The sequence below is a fragment of the Macaca thibetana genome, chromosome 17 (assembly GCF_024542745.1).
Source record: "Macaca thibetana thibetana isolate TM-01 chromosome 17, ASM2454274v1, whole genome shotgun sequence".
Classification (NCBI taxonomy): Eukaryota; Metazoa; Chordata; class Mammalia; order Primates; family Cercopithecidae; genus Macaca; species Macaca thibetana.
In genome coordinates, this window is record NC_065594.1 from 15,129,737 (window position 1) to 15,145,880 (window position 16,144).

The 16,144-nt window shown below is 39.5% G+C and overlaps 1 protein-coding gene across 2 annotated transcripts in view; it reads right to left on the reverse strand.

Annotated features, from left to right (window-relative positions):
* Positions 1-1,444: 1,444 nt before the first annotated feature.
* SOHLH2 (spermatogenesis and oogenesis specific basic helix-loop-helix 2) overlaps positions 1,445-16,144 on the reverse strand; it is a 42,980-nt gene continuing 28,280 nt past the window's right edge. The window contains exons 7-11 of one of the 2 annotated variants that reach the window (XM_050766082.1): positions 8,040-8,187; positions 7,793-7,884; positions 7,007-7,125; positions 3,760-4,016; positions 1,445-2,285 (exon numbers count right to left, since the gene is read on the reverse strand). In XM_050766082.1, coding sequence (XP_050622039.1) covers positions 2,265-2,285; positions 3,760-4,016; positions 7,007-7,125; positions 7,793-7,884; positions 8,040-8,187 — 637 coding nt within the window. In that variant the 3' untranslated portion in view covers positions 1,445-2,264. Of the gene's footprint in view, positions 2,286-3,759; positions 4,017-7,006; positions 7,126-7,792; positions 7,885-8,039; positions 8,188-11,761; positions 12,873-12,926; positions 13,013-16,144 lie in introns of those variants that run through there. The other variant, XM_050766083.1, reaches the window with a different exon arrangement.

The window sequence follows — 16,144 nt, forward strand, 5'->3', positions numbered from 1 at the left end:
TTTTTCAGAAGCTACAAGTTCAGAGCAATTTAATTTCTTAACATTCAAAAAACAGCCAATAAACAAACAGCTGCCACCGACAACTTGTGCCCTCTGCCTTTGAGGGTTTTACCCATGTACCTTGAATCTCCGGTGATTTGCAATGCCTTGTGTCATCAGGAGCCTGGTCGAGTGACCTCTTAAAATGAATCATATAGTATGATAGAACTGCAGCATCACAAGTTCCTACTGGGTCATCCAGGCCCCTCCCACCATTTAATGTTTAATCCCCCTACTTTGGCATTCCCCTCCAGTGCTGACACCCCAAACCATGTCTCTCATCTAGATCTATTGCCTGTGCTGCAATATCTGAATGTATTTTGGCTACTTCAACTCGGATATCATTTAAATACCTCAAATGCAACATGTCCCCATATAAAATTGTCATGTTCTAGTGCCATGACTCCAAGTGTTCTTCTCCTTGCATTGTCTCAATGAACACCAATACTGCCTCGCTAGCTGCTGAAGCCAGAAGCCTCGGTGGCATCCTTAATTCTTTGCCCTTTATCACAGCCCCATATCAGATCATCTACTATCTTTCATTCATTCTGCTGTTACCAGCATGAAACCTACAAGCTGTCACCTTTTCTAGGCAAGCTCTTTGCATCTTCTTCATTGTGAAAATAACACTGCAACTGTCTGTCTCATAACCAGCCAACTTGATTTTACAAGGAAAATCCTGCTCTTTTTCTACAAGGTGAAACCCAACTAACCTTTCTTCCTTGGCTAAGAGTTGAGCTCACTTGGAAGAGAATAATTTATTAAAAATGAAATTCTCGTATTAGAAATGAATTTGGACACTGGCATGAAGTCCAGGATCATGGGACCCAGCCTCGGAAAGCAGAGAGCTCTAACGATCGATCTGGTAGCCTCCTCTTTATGCTGAAAGGAAAAGGGGACTGAGAGAGCAGCAAGTAGAGAGATGGCTCTAGGGGTCACACTTTTTAGGTCCTCTGTTGAAGAATTCCCAGTCACAGGCTTCTCTCATAGCCCACATGGAGATATAAAGAAACCCTGGTGCAAAGCAAAAGTGCCAGCAACGATTAAGACCAGCTGGGAACACAGGCAGTAGTCCCAGCGTCCAAAATACCTCAACAGGTTCTCTTCTAATGTCAAAGCAATTATTTCTAAAGGAAAGAGAATGAAGAATCAAGCACCTGTTTTTAATAATAAGAATAAAACCTTAGTTGGAAACTTCTTGTTCCTTTTTAAAGTATGTCAAACATCTACAGATTCCATCATTTTGGTAGCCTCAAAGAAAAGCTGTACGGTTTGACATGAGAATTAGGCTATGCCTACAGTAATTTTTAAGCTTCTCAAAACTCTAGGAAATTAAATTCCCTACATAGTACTACTGAAAGAGAGAACAGATATTTATTAAACAAAATAAAAATGGATTACAATGTTCAGGGTGAAAACTGAGTATTTTATTTAATAATAAAATGTACGTATAAGAACAATTCAGTGAAATATAAAACAAACCTTTTTCCCCCTTAGTTTTAACTGTCCTTTCTAATACCCATAGGGAGGAAGAGATGAAAAACAAAAGACCTGCTAGTCTGTAACCAATGGTCCAGAAAGAAATATTTACCTATTAGCCATCGTTTCACTCAATGGATTGTGAAGTGCAAAAGCACACATCAATTTATTCATTAGTAGTCAAGTAGGGAGGTAAACCCCTCTTTCAGCATCGTTCTGTGTATCTTAGTTTGGATGGTGAATGAAGAAGGAAACACTCTAAAATGTCAAATAAGGAAAAGACACCACCTAGAAATGAGTGACAGTAATTCACAGGGATACTAAAAATAAGAATCAAGTTGCAATATCTGTACTCAGTGACACGAGGTATCAACACACCTTCCTAATCTTATCATTTTATCGTGTCTACATGGATCTTCCTTATAGCATGCTTTTTTCATCAATTGTGGAATATTTTTTGAGAAGAAAGAGTGTAGGTCACCGAGGCCATTTGTTCTCGTAGCTCTCTGGCTGGCGGGGATCCAAGTGTATATGAAGATGAGTGACAGTGTGCGGCCAGCTTTTTCGCTGCTGGTCTTTCTATCTGCAGAAGCTTTGAGTGCATTTATCAGAAGCCAAACCATGCCAACTCTTTTGATATTAGGTCTTTGGGTGGAGCTTTCAAAATCATTCTTTGTTCCACTTTTCCTAGATTGTCAAACTGCGCCCAGTAGGTGGTTGAGAGTGTGAATTTCAAACATGTGCTTTTAATATGCCCAAAATTGTTGCTGCAAAGAAGGGGGAAAAATCCACATTAATTGAATCCTCGCCCATTCTTACTCATAATGTCATGATTGTATTTTCTATATCATAAAACAATCTGAAATGATTTGCAAAACTATGTGAAATCCTCGGATGAATAAGCTTACAGGTTTTAAAATATGTATTCTTATTAAAAGGAATTATTTTCTCACAACAATCCAACAAAACCCACACAGAGTAAGTACAGGTCAACAATTAACAACTAATAATATTGTAATCTTTTCTTTCATTTACCCTAGCCTTCCTATTGGAATACTAATGATCATTAGCAACATTATGATATCTGTAGACACTACATATTTTAACGTTTCTTCACAATTCTCTTTAGAATATTTTTCTTACAAATATCTTTTGGAAGGTCACTATTATTCCCATTTTATAGATGTCATATGGAGATTGTAACAGTATCTACCTTCAAAGGATCACTTCAGGGATTCTCAAAAGATCATGCACATTAAGTACATAGAGTATTTGGCACTATTATTGAGTGCTCAAAACATGTTGGCTACTGTTAATATGCAAAAGTATTAGCAACTATATTAAAGTTAACAGAAGTCCATTTTAAGTAGGCCAACCTAGTTTGAGTCTTCCTCTAGCACTAGACAGTTCTTCCAAACAATGCAGGTATGACTGTTTCATATGCTGGTCCATCTGCCAGGACTGCTCTTGTCTCCTCACTTCCGATTCCTCACCCCTCTACCTGGCTAATTCTTAGCAGCTAGAGATTGGCATAGATGGCATTTCTCCAGGGGCGAGCAGTCGCTAACCTCACCCACATCTAGCTGATATATACAGTGGGGCACTCCTCCTACCCGCTTCAACCATATTGTAATTTCTGCTTCTTTGTCTGCATCCCCTTAACACTAAAGCTGCATGAGGGCAGGGATCGTGTCTACCTTTGTATACTACATTCTTAGCACAATGACAAGCTCAGTGTCAGAATATAGTGGGTGCTCAGTAAATATCTGCTGTATGAAGACACCTGGTATCTGAAACCAGCCTGGCTGGCGACTGAAAGAAAGCTTTTTGATGAGTGTGAGTGATGCTGCCCACCTGAGAGATAAGCAGCAGTTAGTGATGGGACCAGCTGAGGATGAGGGTGGTAAGGTGGGATGTGCCACTGCGGAAGCTCTGAGTAGAAGCAGGGGGGCAGAGGGGAATCAGTGCTAGGGGAGATCAGATTCCACCTGTCACTGTCAAACTAGCACAGTCCCATCCAGCTTCAGTGGTTCTGGATATTAGACACCAGCCCTGCAGCATGGGGAGCGAGAGCACGGGTCGACTGCATCTCCTTTTCACCCAGCAGGTTAGAGAGACTCAGAATCAAGCCCTTAGGTCCCAGTCTTCCAACCAGAGTCGCAACAACAAAATGGGGGTCAGGGGTTTCTGCTGGCTGGAGTGAAAGGGTCCAATCTGATCCATGGACCCCTGAAAACTTACCAGACTGTTGGGATGTGTAGTGCACGCCTGACCCAACCCAGAAGTGCAGTGCTGAGGGAGAAGCTTTGAGACCGGGGACACGGCTGAAGGTAAATGAATTGAAATGTTCTGATTTGTTACGGCAGTTGCATCGTAGGAAGGGGTGACTTTAGAATAATATCTGACAGTATGCAAGGAATTCAGAGAGAGCGCTGCACTGGGAATGTGAGTTTTATATGGATCACCAATAGCATTCTCTGAGGTGGAGCTTGACGAAACTTTAATGAGAAAGGAAACAAATATGGGTCAGTATCCACAATTCTGTAATTCGGAACGACTGTTACTTGACATAAACTGCCCGCTGTTTCATTTCCTCGCATTACAAATCTGTGCTACCGCTACACCCGAACGCTGATGGAAAAACAAAGTGAACTTTCTAATTGTGACATTTAGAGCAATACACACACTATAAATTAGTGTTCATGTGTCATTAAAAGACAGATGTTAGAGAAGCGGAAGATCCCTGTGCCTTTTGATGTATGTGAATGTGCATGTCAATCAAAATGGAATCTCTCTGAAGCAAGGAAGAAGGTTGGAAAGAACAACTCCGTTCAGCAGAATGGTTAATATCATTATACAGCTATATTCTACATGGTAACTAGAAGAAAAAATTCAATATATGATATTAACAATGTAACCTCAAATAATACCATGAATGTTTATTTTCTACTGGACATCAATAACATTGAAAGTAAAGTAATATAATGGTACGTCTACTTTAAATACAAATGTATCTGAAATGTTTGTGAAAAAATAATTTAAGCAAATATATACAGAGATTTATGAAAAAGAACAGAAAAAGGCAAGCTGATAAGGTTAAAACATGTATGTATTACAGATCGGGCTCAGCACAGAAACCTTGAGACTTCGGGTGGTCATTTAACTTCTCTAGCCTTCAATTTCCTGATGCGGGTGGTGAAAGTGAAATTTGGAAGACTTAACTGATTGAACTTCTCCGATCCTCTTTCCAAAACAACTTGGCAACATGCATTAAGAGCTATACATACATTCACGTTCTCTGTTCTCTAACTCACCCATTACACTCTTCCAGGAACCCATTATACTCTTCTAGGAATCCAGTCCAAGGAAAAGTCCAAAATACAGAAACCCTCATATATGGGAAAATATTTCCTATCACATGACATAAAAAATCACTCTCCCCTCAAACTGCAAATGCTAAATGTAGCGATTGGAAAATGGCTAAGAAAATTACTCTATAAATCACTTGATAAATAATTAAAACCATTAAAATGGTGATGAGTGATGCATAACAACAAATATACGTATGTATGACACAAAGTTAAGTAAAAAAATTCAGGAAACCAAATGGATGTTCAATGATTACTACCATAGAAAAATATACCTGGAAGAAGACTTGAAGGAAATACGTCAAAAAATGAACACAGTGATTATCTTAGCCAGGTTAGTAAAGGATCGGCACTGGTTTTCAAACGCAAAAATGTATTTACATCAAATAAAAATGGGAGTTTTGACTCCTTAACCTTCAAGGCCTCCTAGGGTTTGAACATGCCACAGATCTATGGTCCTAGCGCATCTCTGGCTTCCCAAGATCAGTCTCCTTAGGGGAGGTAGTGCCTCGAAATGCTGGGGCACAGAAAGGCCTGAACTCGCTGCCACAGAATGTTTCAGAGTGTCTGCAGGACATAAATAGTATTGTATGTACAAAAAAATAACATTGACAGGCAGATGCCTGTGGCCTGACCTCTATCTGATTTAATCTAGGCTGATTTAATCATTCCATATCACATTCAGCCACTTTAAGTAGATTAACCGTGGCTTATGGCAACTTTTTTTTTTTTTCCTCTTATCCTCTCTTCTCTTCTCTAAGTCAGGAGAAAAGTCTAAATTGACTGAAATAACACCCCGAAGCTTCTTTGGTGATATGAAGAATCAGGGCTAGGTTCTATCTGGGGGCCCCTTCTCTTTTGACTCTAGACACCATCTTGAGTACCCTCCATTTGTTCCCATGGCTTCCGCCACATCCCCGTCCACATCCCCATCTACGCACGGTGCCTCTACTACAGCACTTACAAGACTGTCTGGGCCATATTTTCTTTTGTGACCCTTTCCACCACTAAGTTGTGAGCTTCATAAGAACAAGAACTGCCTTTCATTCATCTCTGTGTCCCCATCTTTGAGGCAGGGACATTTAAGCTGAGAACTAGGGATGGACTTGGTGCTGCCCAGGGCAGGTGAGGGAGGAAGGACATTTCTGGTACATTGGTGAGAGCAGAGCCTGTTGGAGGAAGTCAGAAGTGTCGTCTAGGACTGAGAGGCTGAGGAGACAGGCAGTCCTGTCATCTAGCATCTAACATTTAGGTCAAGAGGTCCATACCTTCCTGGTTTCTAGATGGAGAGTAACTTCACCTTCAGGAATACTGAAAGTCACAAACTGCTAGCTGTGTTCTTTTCCTCTATCTTTTTCCACCTTGTTATTTCAAGTACACGGGCATGTCTAGGCTTATATAGCACATATAACAAAAATGACTCCCAGTGGGAAAGCATTTGTTCCACAATGAATATTCATATAAGGAGATTTCTTGAGCCCCTCCTGTGTGTTGGTCATCGTTCTAGGTACTAGAAATACAGAAATGTATCAAACCGGCCAGAAAATTCCCTGCCTTCATGGAGGTGACATTCTAATGGAAGAAGATAGGCAACAAACAAAACACAGGAGTAAAGAACAGCAGGAGACAGTGAGTGCTATCAAGACAAATACAGCAGAGAAAGTGGATGAGGAGTGCCTTGCGTCATGTTTATGGTAGGGAGGAATGTGCAGTTTTATCCGGGTGGCTGAGAAGATCTCTTTGAGAGGTGACATGCAAGCAAAGGCATGAAGGAAGCAAATAAATATGTTAAATGCTCAGGACACAGTCCGTCCTGAAATAATATGAACACTTCACCTCCCCTGAGATTCTATTTCTATTATAAACAAAGTCACCAGTGTGCTTATCATCTATCAACAAAATGAGCTTTCTGGTAATTACGGTCAATTTTGAGCCCAGTTTCTGACATAACACCGTTTAAATACCCATAGCCACCTTGTGTACCTGAGGCTGACAACACCAGAAGGCCTCGTCAGCTCTCCTGGATTCCCTGGTTATGGAGGTGAATGCACAGGAGCCTGGGGGTTTGCAGGGCAGTGCAGGTCCCCCTGTAAGTGGCACAGATGTTAGGTGAAGCTCACCTCTCACAGCTTCATCCAAGGAGCCCTCTGCGTCAGGCGCGGAGCACCCATTCCAGCAAGTGTCAGTCAGGAATTGGAGCCCTCTCTCAGGGGAGTAAGTGCTCGTCACACTATCTTCCCTTGAAAGGACAGAAAAAATTCTTTGCATATTTTTCAAGGAAAACAATGTGAACATTGCTGAGTTCAACTGGCCTTTTATCATTCAAGTTCTAAAAACACTGATAAAGCCTCCACTGTGGATTCTTTACATATGAACACAGACACAAGACCCACGATGATTTCTGAGGATGTGCAGGAATGATGTGTTTTTCTCCACACTTTCTCTGTTTACATATTCTCATCAACCTACGGAAGGAACTAATCATTTGGGAAGTCACATTTGGCACTAGTGACCTGCTTTAAGCACCACTAGTTGAACCAGGGCTGGACAGCTCCAGGGCCCGAGACCTCTCCGGGATGGAGGAACACCAGAAGCCATCGCGTCCCTGCTGGACCGCCACCATCCCTACACTCACAAGGGAGAAAGCCCCAATTTTAAGAATCTCAGAAATAACAAAAGGAGAAGCAAGGGTGAGTCACACGATGAAAAAACCATGGACCTGAGAATATTACCTGTGTTTATCACTGCAACGAAATGATACACATTGGCAATTAGAGAAGTTCACTGACCCTTAATATGCCCCTGCGCTTTCACTGTGGATGGGATCAGTTTTTGTCTACGTGTTAGCATCGACATGGGAGGAAAATAGCTAGCAGACTTCAGATTCGCAAGAGCCCTTATCATACCGCTGTGCCATGACAGTGCCTGGGACAGAGAGCTGGATGGGTGTTTGTTGTTTCTTACAAAACCTCCTGTTGCTCTGAAGTGCTTCTGTAATCTAAAAAATACAGAAATATATTTAGGTAGATACTGACATTTCTACATACAAACAAAGACACATACTTTCCAATGATAAAAAATTCAAAGAAGTAAAATTGTAGTATTAAAGCGTTGTCTATAAGGATAAAATTCAAAGCTCTGGGAGTCAAATACCTGGGCCATAATGGCTGGAGAGATTTTCTCCCGGATATATTTCACATAATCAACTGTTGCCTCAAGAACTGAAGCCGCGTCATTCTTTCTCCCCTTCACATACGGCAAGAGAGTACGCAGCTGCTCGCAGCAGTATTTGATTCTTTCTCTGGACACAGAATTGCCATACATAAAGAATAATTAGTCTCATTTTCTTCCTTGTACCCAAAGACAAACCACCCTTCCTCCTGGGTATGTTTGTAAAAGAACCACCCCTCCCTACGCAGTCTCCATTTCAGAGAAAGGCGGTGTCCCTACAAGCCAGCAGCCCTCACAGCCCCCGAAATCCCAGCTTCCTGGGGTACCCACACATACCACCGCACAAAGAACCACTGCCCAAGTGCACTGTGTGTGCTGACGGCAGCCCCAGCTCTCTCACCTCAGGCCTGCCGCAGAGCGCTGGATGCCCAGTCACTGAGGAGGGCACCCTTCCCACCCCCTGCTGCCTACGGAAACGTGCGGACCACTCTGCCCTCCCAGCAGAGAACTGTACACCATACAAAAATCCTTTTGCAATTCACACTAGAAGCCTAGAAGGCAAAGAGCAGTAAGGACCTTCATGTCACTGGGACCTAGACCACGTTTCCAACAGCAGATCAGCTAGCATCTTGTATCACATGACTTCGTGGCCTGAGCAATAAGAAAATCAGAAGGCTGCTTCCTTTACATGAGGTAGGTATAGACAGAATGAGTAGACCAAGATGCAGGTATCAGAAAGAAACTACCTGTCTTTCGCAGCTCTGAAGGGGGATGGGAAATGTAGATCTAACTGACTTAAGCCCTTGGTGGTTTCATTTATCCATGTGTTCATTTAATAAACATTTTTAAGCCCCTGTTTTGTGCTGAATACTACCTTGACATCTACAGGGTTGAATGGTGGTTCTGCTATTACTAACTGGAACCTTAGGCAAGTTACTAAACCTCTGTAAACACCAGAATGGCAGAGAAATTAAATTTAAAAACCTAGTTTGACATATGGCCAATGAGTAACTCAAATGGCGTTCTCACTGAGCTCTGAGGAACTCTGGGGTGTCTGCGCAGGCGTCTTAGGGACTATTCTGGGAAGGGGAGGCTAGAAGAGTCAACAATTTGACAATGTGTCTGAAGGGCTTTGAAACTTCTCACACCCTTTGACATGATACTTCCACTTACAAGGATCCATCCTAAGGAGTGAATCTAAAACACAGAGCACAGTGTGTATACACAGAAACCCATCAGAGCAATATATTAGAAAAATATGGAAAACAATACTTAATATAGGAGGATGCCTTAAGTAAGCTACAGTACATTAGTTCAGTAGAATGTCACCTGGCAGTGGAAGTGATATGTTATAAAGCTTATTGGGGAAAAGTAGGACACAAAACAGCATATAAAATATAATCCTAGCCACTAAACAAAGTAAAAATGAAGCCTAGGAAAAAAGACTGAAGGCAAAAACATCCAGTACAGTTATTTCTGGATGGCTGGACGATGGATCCTTTTTATTCCCTTTATTTTCTATATCTTCCAAATATTTTTGCCAGGCATATGTCACATTCATAATTGAAACTATTAAAATGCTATTAAAATTTTTCCAACATTAGAAAAATGTTCAAACATACAGAAAATTTGAAAGAATTATACAGTGAACACCTATACACTCACCACTTAAGAGTCTACAGTTAACATTTACTGTACAGGTTGAGTATCCCTCCACATAATGCCTGGGGTAGTGTTTAAGATTTCAGACTTTTTTTGGATTTTGGAATATTTGCATATATATAATAAGATAGCTTGCGGATGGGACCCAAGGTTTAAGACAAAACTGATTTATGTTTTATAATATATACATAGCCTGAAGTATATCTAAGTTGTTGAATTTACTGGCCTAAAATTGTTCAAAGTATACTCTTTTGTATTTAAATATTTAGAGTAGTTATCATGATCATCCCTCTTTCATTCATGATTGTGATATATTATGTCTGTCTCTCTCCCAGCCTCCTCCCCCTTCACCGCCCCGCTTATTTGGGTTTACTTTGTTTTACTTTGGCTTGCTTCCTAAGATGGAACCTTATATTACTGATTTTTAGGCCTTTTGCCTTATCTAATATAAGCATTTAAAGTCACAGTGTTTTCCCTAAACTTTGTTGTAGTTTATTTAAAAACTTTGATATATTGCATTCTCTTTTTTTAAATTGGAAGTTCCATGATACATGTGCAGTACGTGCAGGTTTGTTACATGGCTAAAAGTGTGCCATGGTGGTTTGCTGATGTATTCTGTTCTCAATAGATTCACTTTGAAATATTTTCTAATTTTTCTTGTGATTTTTTTTTTGTTTTACCCATGGATTACTTAGAAGTTTTTTTTTTTTTTTTAATTTCCATTCAAGATTCCCCTTTAAATCTTATTCTTACCGATTTCTAATTTAATTTCCTTGTGGTCAGGGAACACATCTTTTTAATTCAACTCTTTCGAATGTATCGAGGCTTCTTACATTACACCCGGTATACAGTCGTCTAAGTGACTGTACCATGTGCCACTGAGGAGGAGTCTTCTGCTGGAGCTGTTGGGAGTGTTGCTCTATAAATATTCATGAGATCGAGGTGGTGAGCAGTGTTCACATCTTCTAGAGCTTACTGATTTTTTGGTGTCTAGTTGCATAAATTGCTGAGAGAGGAGTGTTAAATCTTCAGCAATCATTTTTAAATTATCTATTTGCCCATTTAATTCTGTAAATTTCTGATCCAAGTATTTTGAAGTTCTTATCACATGCTATTTGTGATTTTAATATCATTCTGAGAAGTTGACACTTCTATCATTATAAATTGCCCCTCTTTACCTCAGGTAATACTGTTTGTCTTCAAGTCTACTTTATTTAGTATTAAAACAGCCTATTTGATTTTCTTATACTTCCTGTTTCCACAATGGATATATTTCTATTAATTTATTTTTTTATATTTAAAGCTTCTCTGTTACAGACAGTGGATAGCTAGGTATTGGGTTTTGTTTGTTTTTATCTATTCTGAAAACTTCTGCCTATAAGTTGGATATAGCTGGATAAAGGTCTACCATACCTTTTTTCCCCCTGTAGTCTCTTTTGCTTTTTTATTCTTCTGTTCCTCCTTTCCTTCCTTCTTTTTAAAATATTTTTAAAATTCCAATTTTAATTTACCTTTTGGCTTCACAGCAATGCATTTTGCCTATCTCTTTAGGGTTGCTCTAGGGATTACAATATATATCTGAAGTTTTCATAGTCTAGAATTAATACTTTATGACATCACATAAAATGTATAACTGCAGAAGTTATGCAAGTGCATTTATCCCACTCATTCTTCATGTAATAGTCAAATGTACTATAGCTACATATGTTATAAACCCCATAATACATTGCTATAATTTTTGCTTATAACAGTTTTAAGTATTCTAAATAGTTTAAAATGAAAAATGTTTGTTTTTGCTTAGACATTTATCATTTCTGGTGCTATGTAGTCCTTCCAGTGATTCTAGTTTCCATTTGGTATTATTTCCCTTCAGCCTGAAGAATTTCCCTCAGCTTTCTTACCCTGCAGGTCCACTGGTGTCAAAATATATAAGTTGTCTTTTATCTGAAAATGTCTTTATCTTACACGAAGATAAAGGGAAATAATATCTGATGGAAATACGATTTGCACAAACAAGTGAAGAGTCTAAGACATGATAAATATGGTAGCATACATTAAAGGGTAGTTTTCTAACTTATTAATGTTTTAAAAACCAATAGTATATTTATTTGACAGGCCCAGAGCAGCTGTATACTGCTAAGATTTCTGCTACAGAGGCAAGAAAAAAGTGTCCTTGTACTTTATGTCCCTTTGATGGTGGCAGCCAAGATTGAGTGCAGAAATGCAGGAGCAAAAGATGGTAATACAGGGAAATTCATGGGGAGAGAATTTTGGCAACTCAGACAAAACCTTGTATACAGTGAAGAGCCTGTTCTACTGCAAACAAGAATCTGATATTTGGGTTAAAAAGTTAAGAGTTAAGATTAAAGTCACTGAAAATTACTTATTTCTCCAACGAAGAGTCAGGGTCCATTTCCTCTCCTCTTGAATCTTCACTGGCCTGTGCCTACTTTAACCAAAAGATATCTGGAGAGTGACTCTATGAGAGCTCTGGGACCAGTATTTCAGAAGATGTAGCTTTCATACTGGTCTCATGGAATCCTAAGCCTTCATGTAAGAGGTCCTTCTAGCTTGCTGGAGATACCATGCGGAGAAGTGATGAGACCACAGGGAAGAACAGCCCATTTGAGCACAACCTGCAGCCACACCCACCAGAAGACCATATGTGTGGATGACGCTGTGCTGGAATCTCCAGACAGGCCAATTGCTGGCTGAACACATGGAGTCCCATGGTTAACACCACACAGAGAAGAATAACAGAGCCAAGCTCTGCCCAAACTGGTGGTGACTCACAAAATCATGAGATATGATACACAGTTTGTTGATTTCCACTGCCAAGTTTTAGAGTACTTTGTTGTACAGTATTAGATAACTGGACAACAGCTTACCGTTTAGGCAAAACTAATCACAATGCCGGGTTGATAACTGATGTGGCTTGGATGTTTTGTCCCCTCCAAATCTTATGAAATGTGATGCCCAGTGTTGGAGGTGGAAGCTGGTGGGAGGTGTTAAATCATGGGGGCGCTCTAGGGTTTAGCTTAGTGCCATCCCCTTGGTGATGAGTTCTCACTCAGTTCATGCAAGATCTGGTGGTTTAAAAGAGTCTGGGGCCTCTCCTGTCTCTCTCTCTTGCTCCTCCCCTTGCTATGTGACCTCCCCTCGCTATGTGACCTCCCCTTGCTATGTGACCTCCCCTTGCTATGTGACACACTGGCTCCACTCTGCCTCCTGTCGTGATTGTAAACTTCCTGAGGCCTCACCAGAAACAGAAGCTGCTATGCTTCCTGTACATCCTACAGAATCATGAGCCAATTAAACCTCTTTTCTTTATAAATTACTCAGTCTCTGGTATTTCTTTATAGCAACACAAGAATGGACTAACACAATAACATATGTAAAAGTAAAATGTATGACAACAATAACAAAAAATGAAAGAAGGTAACTAGAAATATGCTGTTGTATTTTAAGGGCATAATATCAATTCAAGGTAGATTATCATAAGTTAAAGACGCATGTCATAATCCCTAGATCAATCAACAAAAAATAGTTTTAGCTAAAAAGTCAATAAAAGAGATAAAAAGAAATGCTAAAGTATACTTGATAAATCCAAAGGAAGGCAGGTAAAGAGAAAAAAAGGAAAAATAAAATCCATTAGACTAATGAACACAAATAGAAAAATTGTGGACCTAAAACCGCACTTAACAGTAAGTATATGAAAACAAATAACAGAGATTGTCAGAATGAGTAAAAAATAACAACAAAATTCAACTACACGCTATTTATAAGGGAAACTCTTTAAATATAAAGACATATACAGGTTAAAAAAAACTATGCAAATACTAATCATAAGAAAGCTATATTAATATCAAAGCAGATTTTTTAAGACAGGGAGTACTAGCATAGAAAAATCAGCATTATCATTTCCTCAGGATAAGTGGGTCAATTCAGCAAGAAGACAGGCATCTAACAACAGAATCTCAAACTACATGAAGCAAACTCTCAAAAAGAAAGGGAAAAAGAGTTGTCACTGAAAAATTTAACCCTCAAAACACTATTGACTAATTCTACCTCATTAATATTTATAGAATACTACACCTCCAAACAGAAGAATACAGTGTTTTCAAATGCATATGGAACATTCATCAAGGGAGAACACACTTTGGGCCATAAAACAAGTTTCAGAAAATATCAAAGGACAGAAACCTTACAAAGTATGTTTTCAGATGACAACATAATTAAATTATAAATCAATACCTAGAAAGTCCCCAAACATTCAAGTTAAGTTATACACTTCTAAACAGTGAAAAGACTTACTAGTGAAAAGAGAAAAATCACAAGGGATGTGAGAAAATATTTTGAACTGAATGATAGTGGAAATATATCAAAGTTGATGAGATGCAGCTGAAGCAATGCTTAGAGAAAAACTTTCATAAAGGAAGTTTTAGTTTTAAGTGCTTATATTAGAAAAGAAGAAAAGGTTAAAATCAGTGATAGAAGTTTCTACCTACAAATACTTTTTTTTTTTTTTTTTTTTTTTGAGACGGAGTCTCACTCTCGCCCAGACTGGAGTGCAGTGGCGCTATCTCGGCTCACTGCAAGCTCCACCTCCCCGGTTCACGCCATTCTCCTGCCTCAGCCTCCCGAGTAGCTAGGACTACAGGCGTCCACCACCACGCCCGGTTAATTTTTTGTATTTTAGTAGAGACAGAGTTTTACCGTATTAGCCAGGATGGTCTCGATCTCCTGACCTCGTGATCTGCCTGCCTCGGCTTCCCAAAGTGTTGGGATTACAGGTGTGAGCCACTGCGCCTGGCCTACTTTTTTTATTAAAATACTTTAAGTTCTGGGATACATGTGCAGAACCTGCAGGTTTGTTACATATGTATACATGTGCCATGGTGGTTTGCTGTATCCATCAACCCGTTGTCTAGGCTTTAAGCCCCGCATGCATCAGGTATTTGTCCTAATGCTCTCCCCTCCCCTTTCCCCTCACCCCCTCGCCAGGCCCTGGTGTGTGATGTTCCCCTCCCTGTGTCCATGTGTTCTCATTGTTCAACTCCCACTTATGAGTGAGACCACGCGGTATTTGGTTTTCTGTTCCTGTGTTAGTTTGCTGAGAATGCTGGTTTCCAGTTTCATCTATGTCCCTGCAAAGGACATGAACTCATTCTTTGTTATGGCTACATAGTATTGCATGGTGTATATGTGCCACATTTTCAAAGACTTTTTTTGTTTTTAAAAGCAAAGTACAGAGGCCGGGCACAATGGCTCACGCCTGTAATCCCAGCACTTTGGGAGGCCGAGGTGGGCAGATCAAGAGGTCAGGAGTTTGAGACCAGCCTGGCCAACATGGTGAAACCCCATCTCTTCTAAAAATACAAAAATTAGCCAGGTGTGGTGGTGGACACCTGTAATTCCAGCTACTCGGGAGGCTGAGGCAGGAGAATTGCTTGAGCCCAGGAGGCAGAAGTTGCAGCGAGTCAAGATTATACCACTCTGCTCCAGCCTGGGTGACAGAGCAAGACTCTGTCTCAAAAAACAAAACAAAACAAAAAAAAGTATAGAAAGACAAAGAGCAGAAATCAATGAAATAAAAAAATGAGCTAATACAGAAAATCAATGAATCAAAATCTGCTTCACTGAAAAAAAAATCAATAAAACTGATAAAACGGACAAACCTTTTTTTGCTAGACTGATCAAGAAACAAGACAGAAAACACAATTTATCAATACCGGCAATGAAAACAGCCATCATCACAGACCTGTAGATGTTAAAATGATAATAAGATCATGTTGTTAAATGAATGTGACACTTAAGATTAAATGGACAAATTTCTTGAAAGATATAAATTAACCCAACTGACACAGAAAAAAACAACCAAAAGGAAAAAATAGGGAATTTAGTCCTATAATAATTACAGAAATCAAATATGTAATTAAAACTTTTCCACGAAGAAAATTCCAAGCCTAGTGACTTCGCTGTCGAATCCTATCAAACATATCATTTCTACACAAATTCTTTCAGAAAACAGAAGACTTTCAATTTCATAAGACCAGTCTGAGAAAAAGACATTGTAAGAAAACTTCAAACCAATATTCTTCATAAACACAGATGCAAAAATTGTTAACAAAATATTAGCAAATCTAATCCAGCAATAAATAAAAATTATCTATACCTTAAGACAAAGTGAAGTTTGCATTTAAAAAAATTGGTCATAATCACCACATTAACAAACAAGAGGAGAAATAATCACCTTACTAGATAGAGAAGAAAAGACCGACATTTTACACCCAGTCATGATAAAATCCTAAACTAGGACTAGAAGGGAACTTTTTTTAGGCTGATAAAAAAGCATGCACAAAAGCCTACAGCTTACATTACATGTGACGGTAAAAGACAACATTTTCCGTCTAAGATTGGAAACA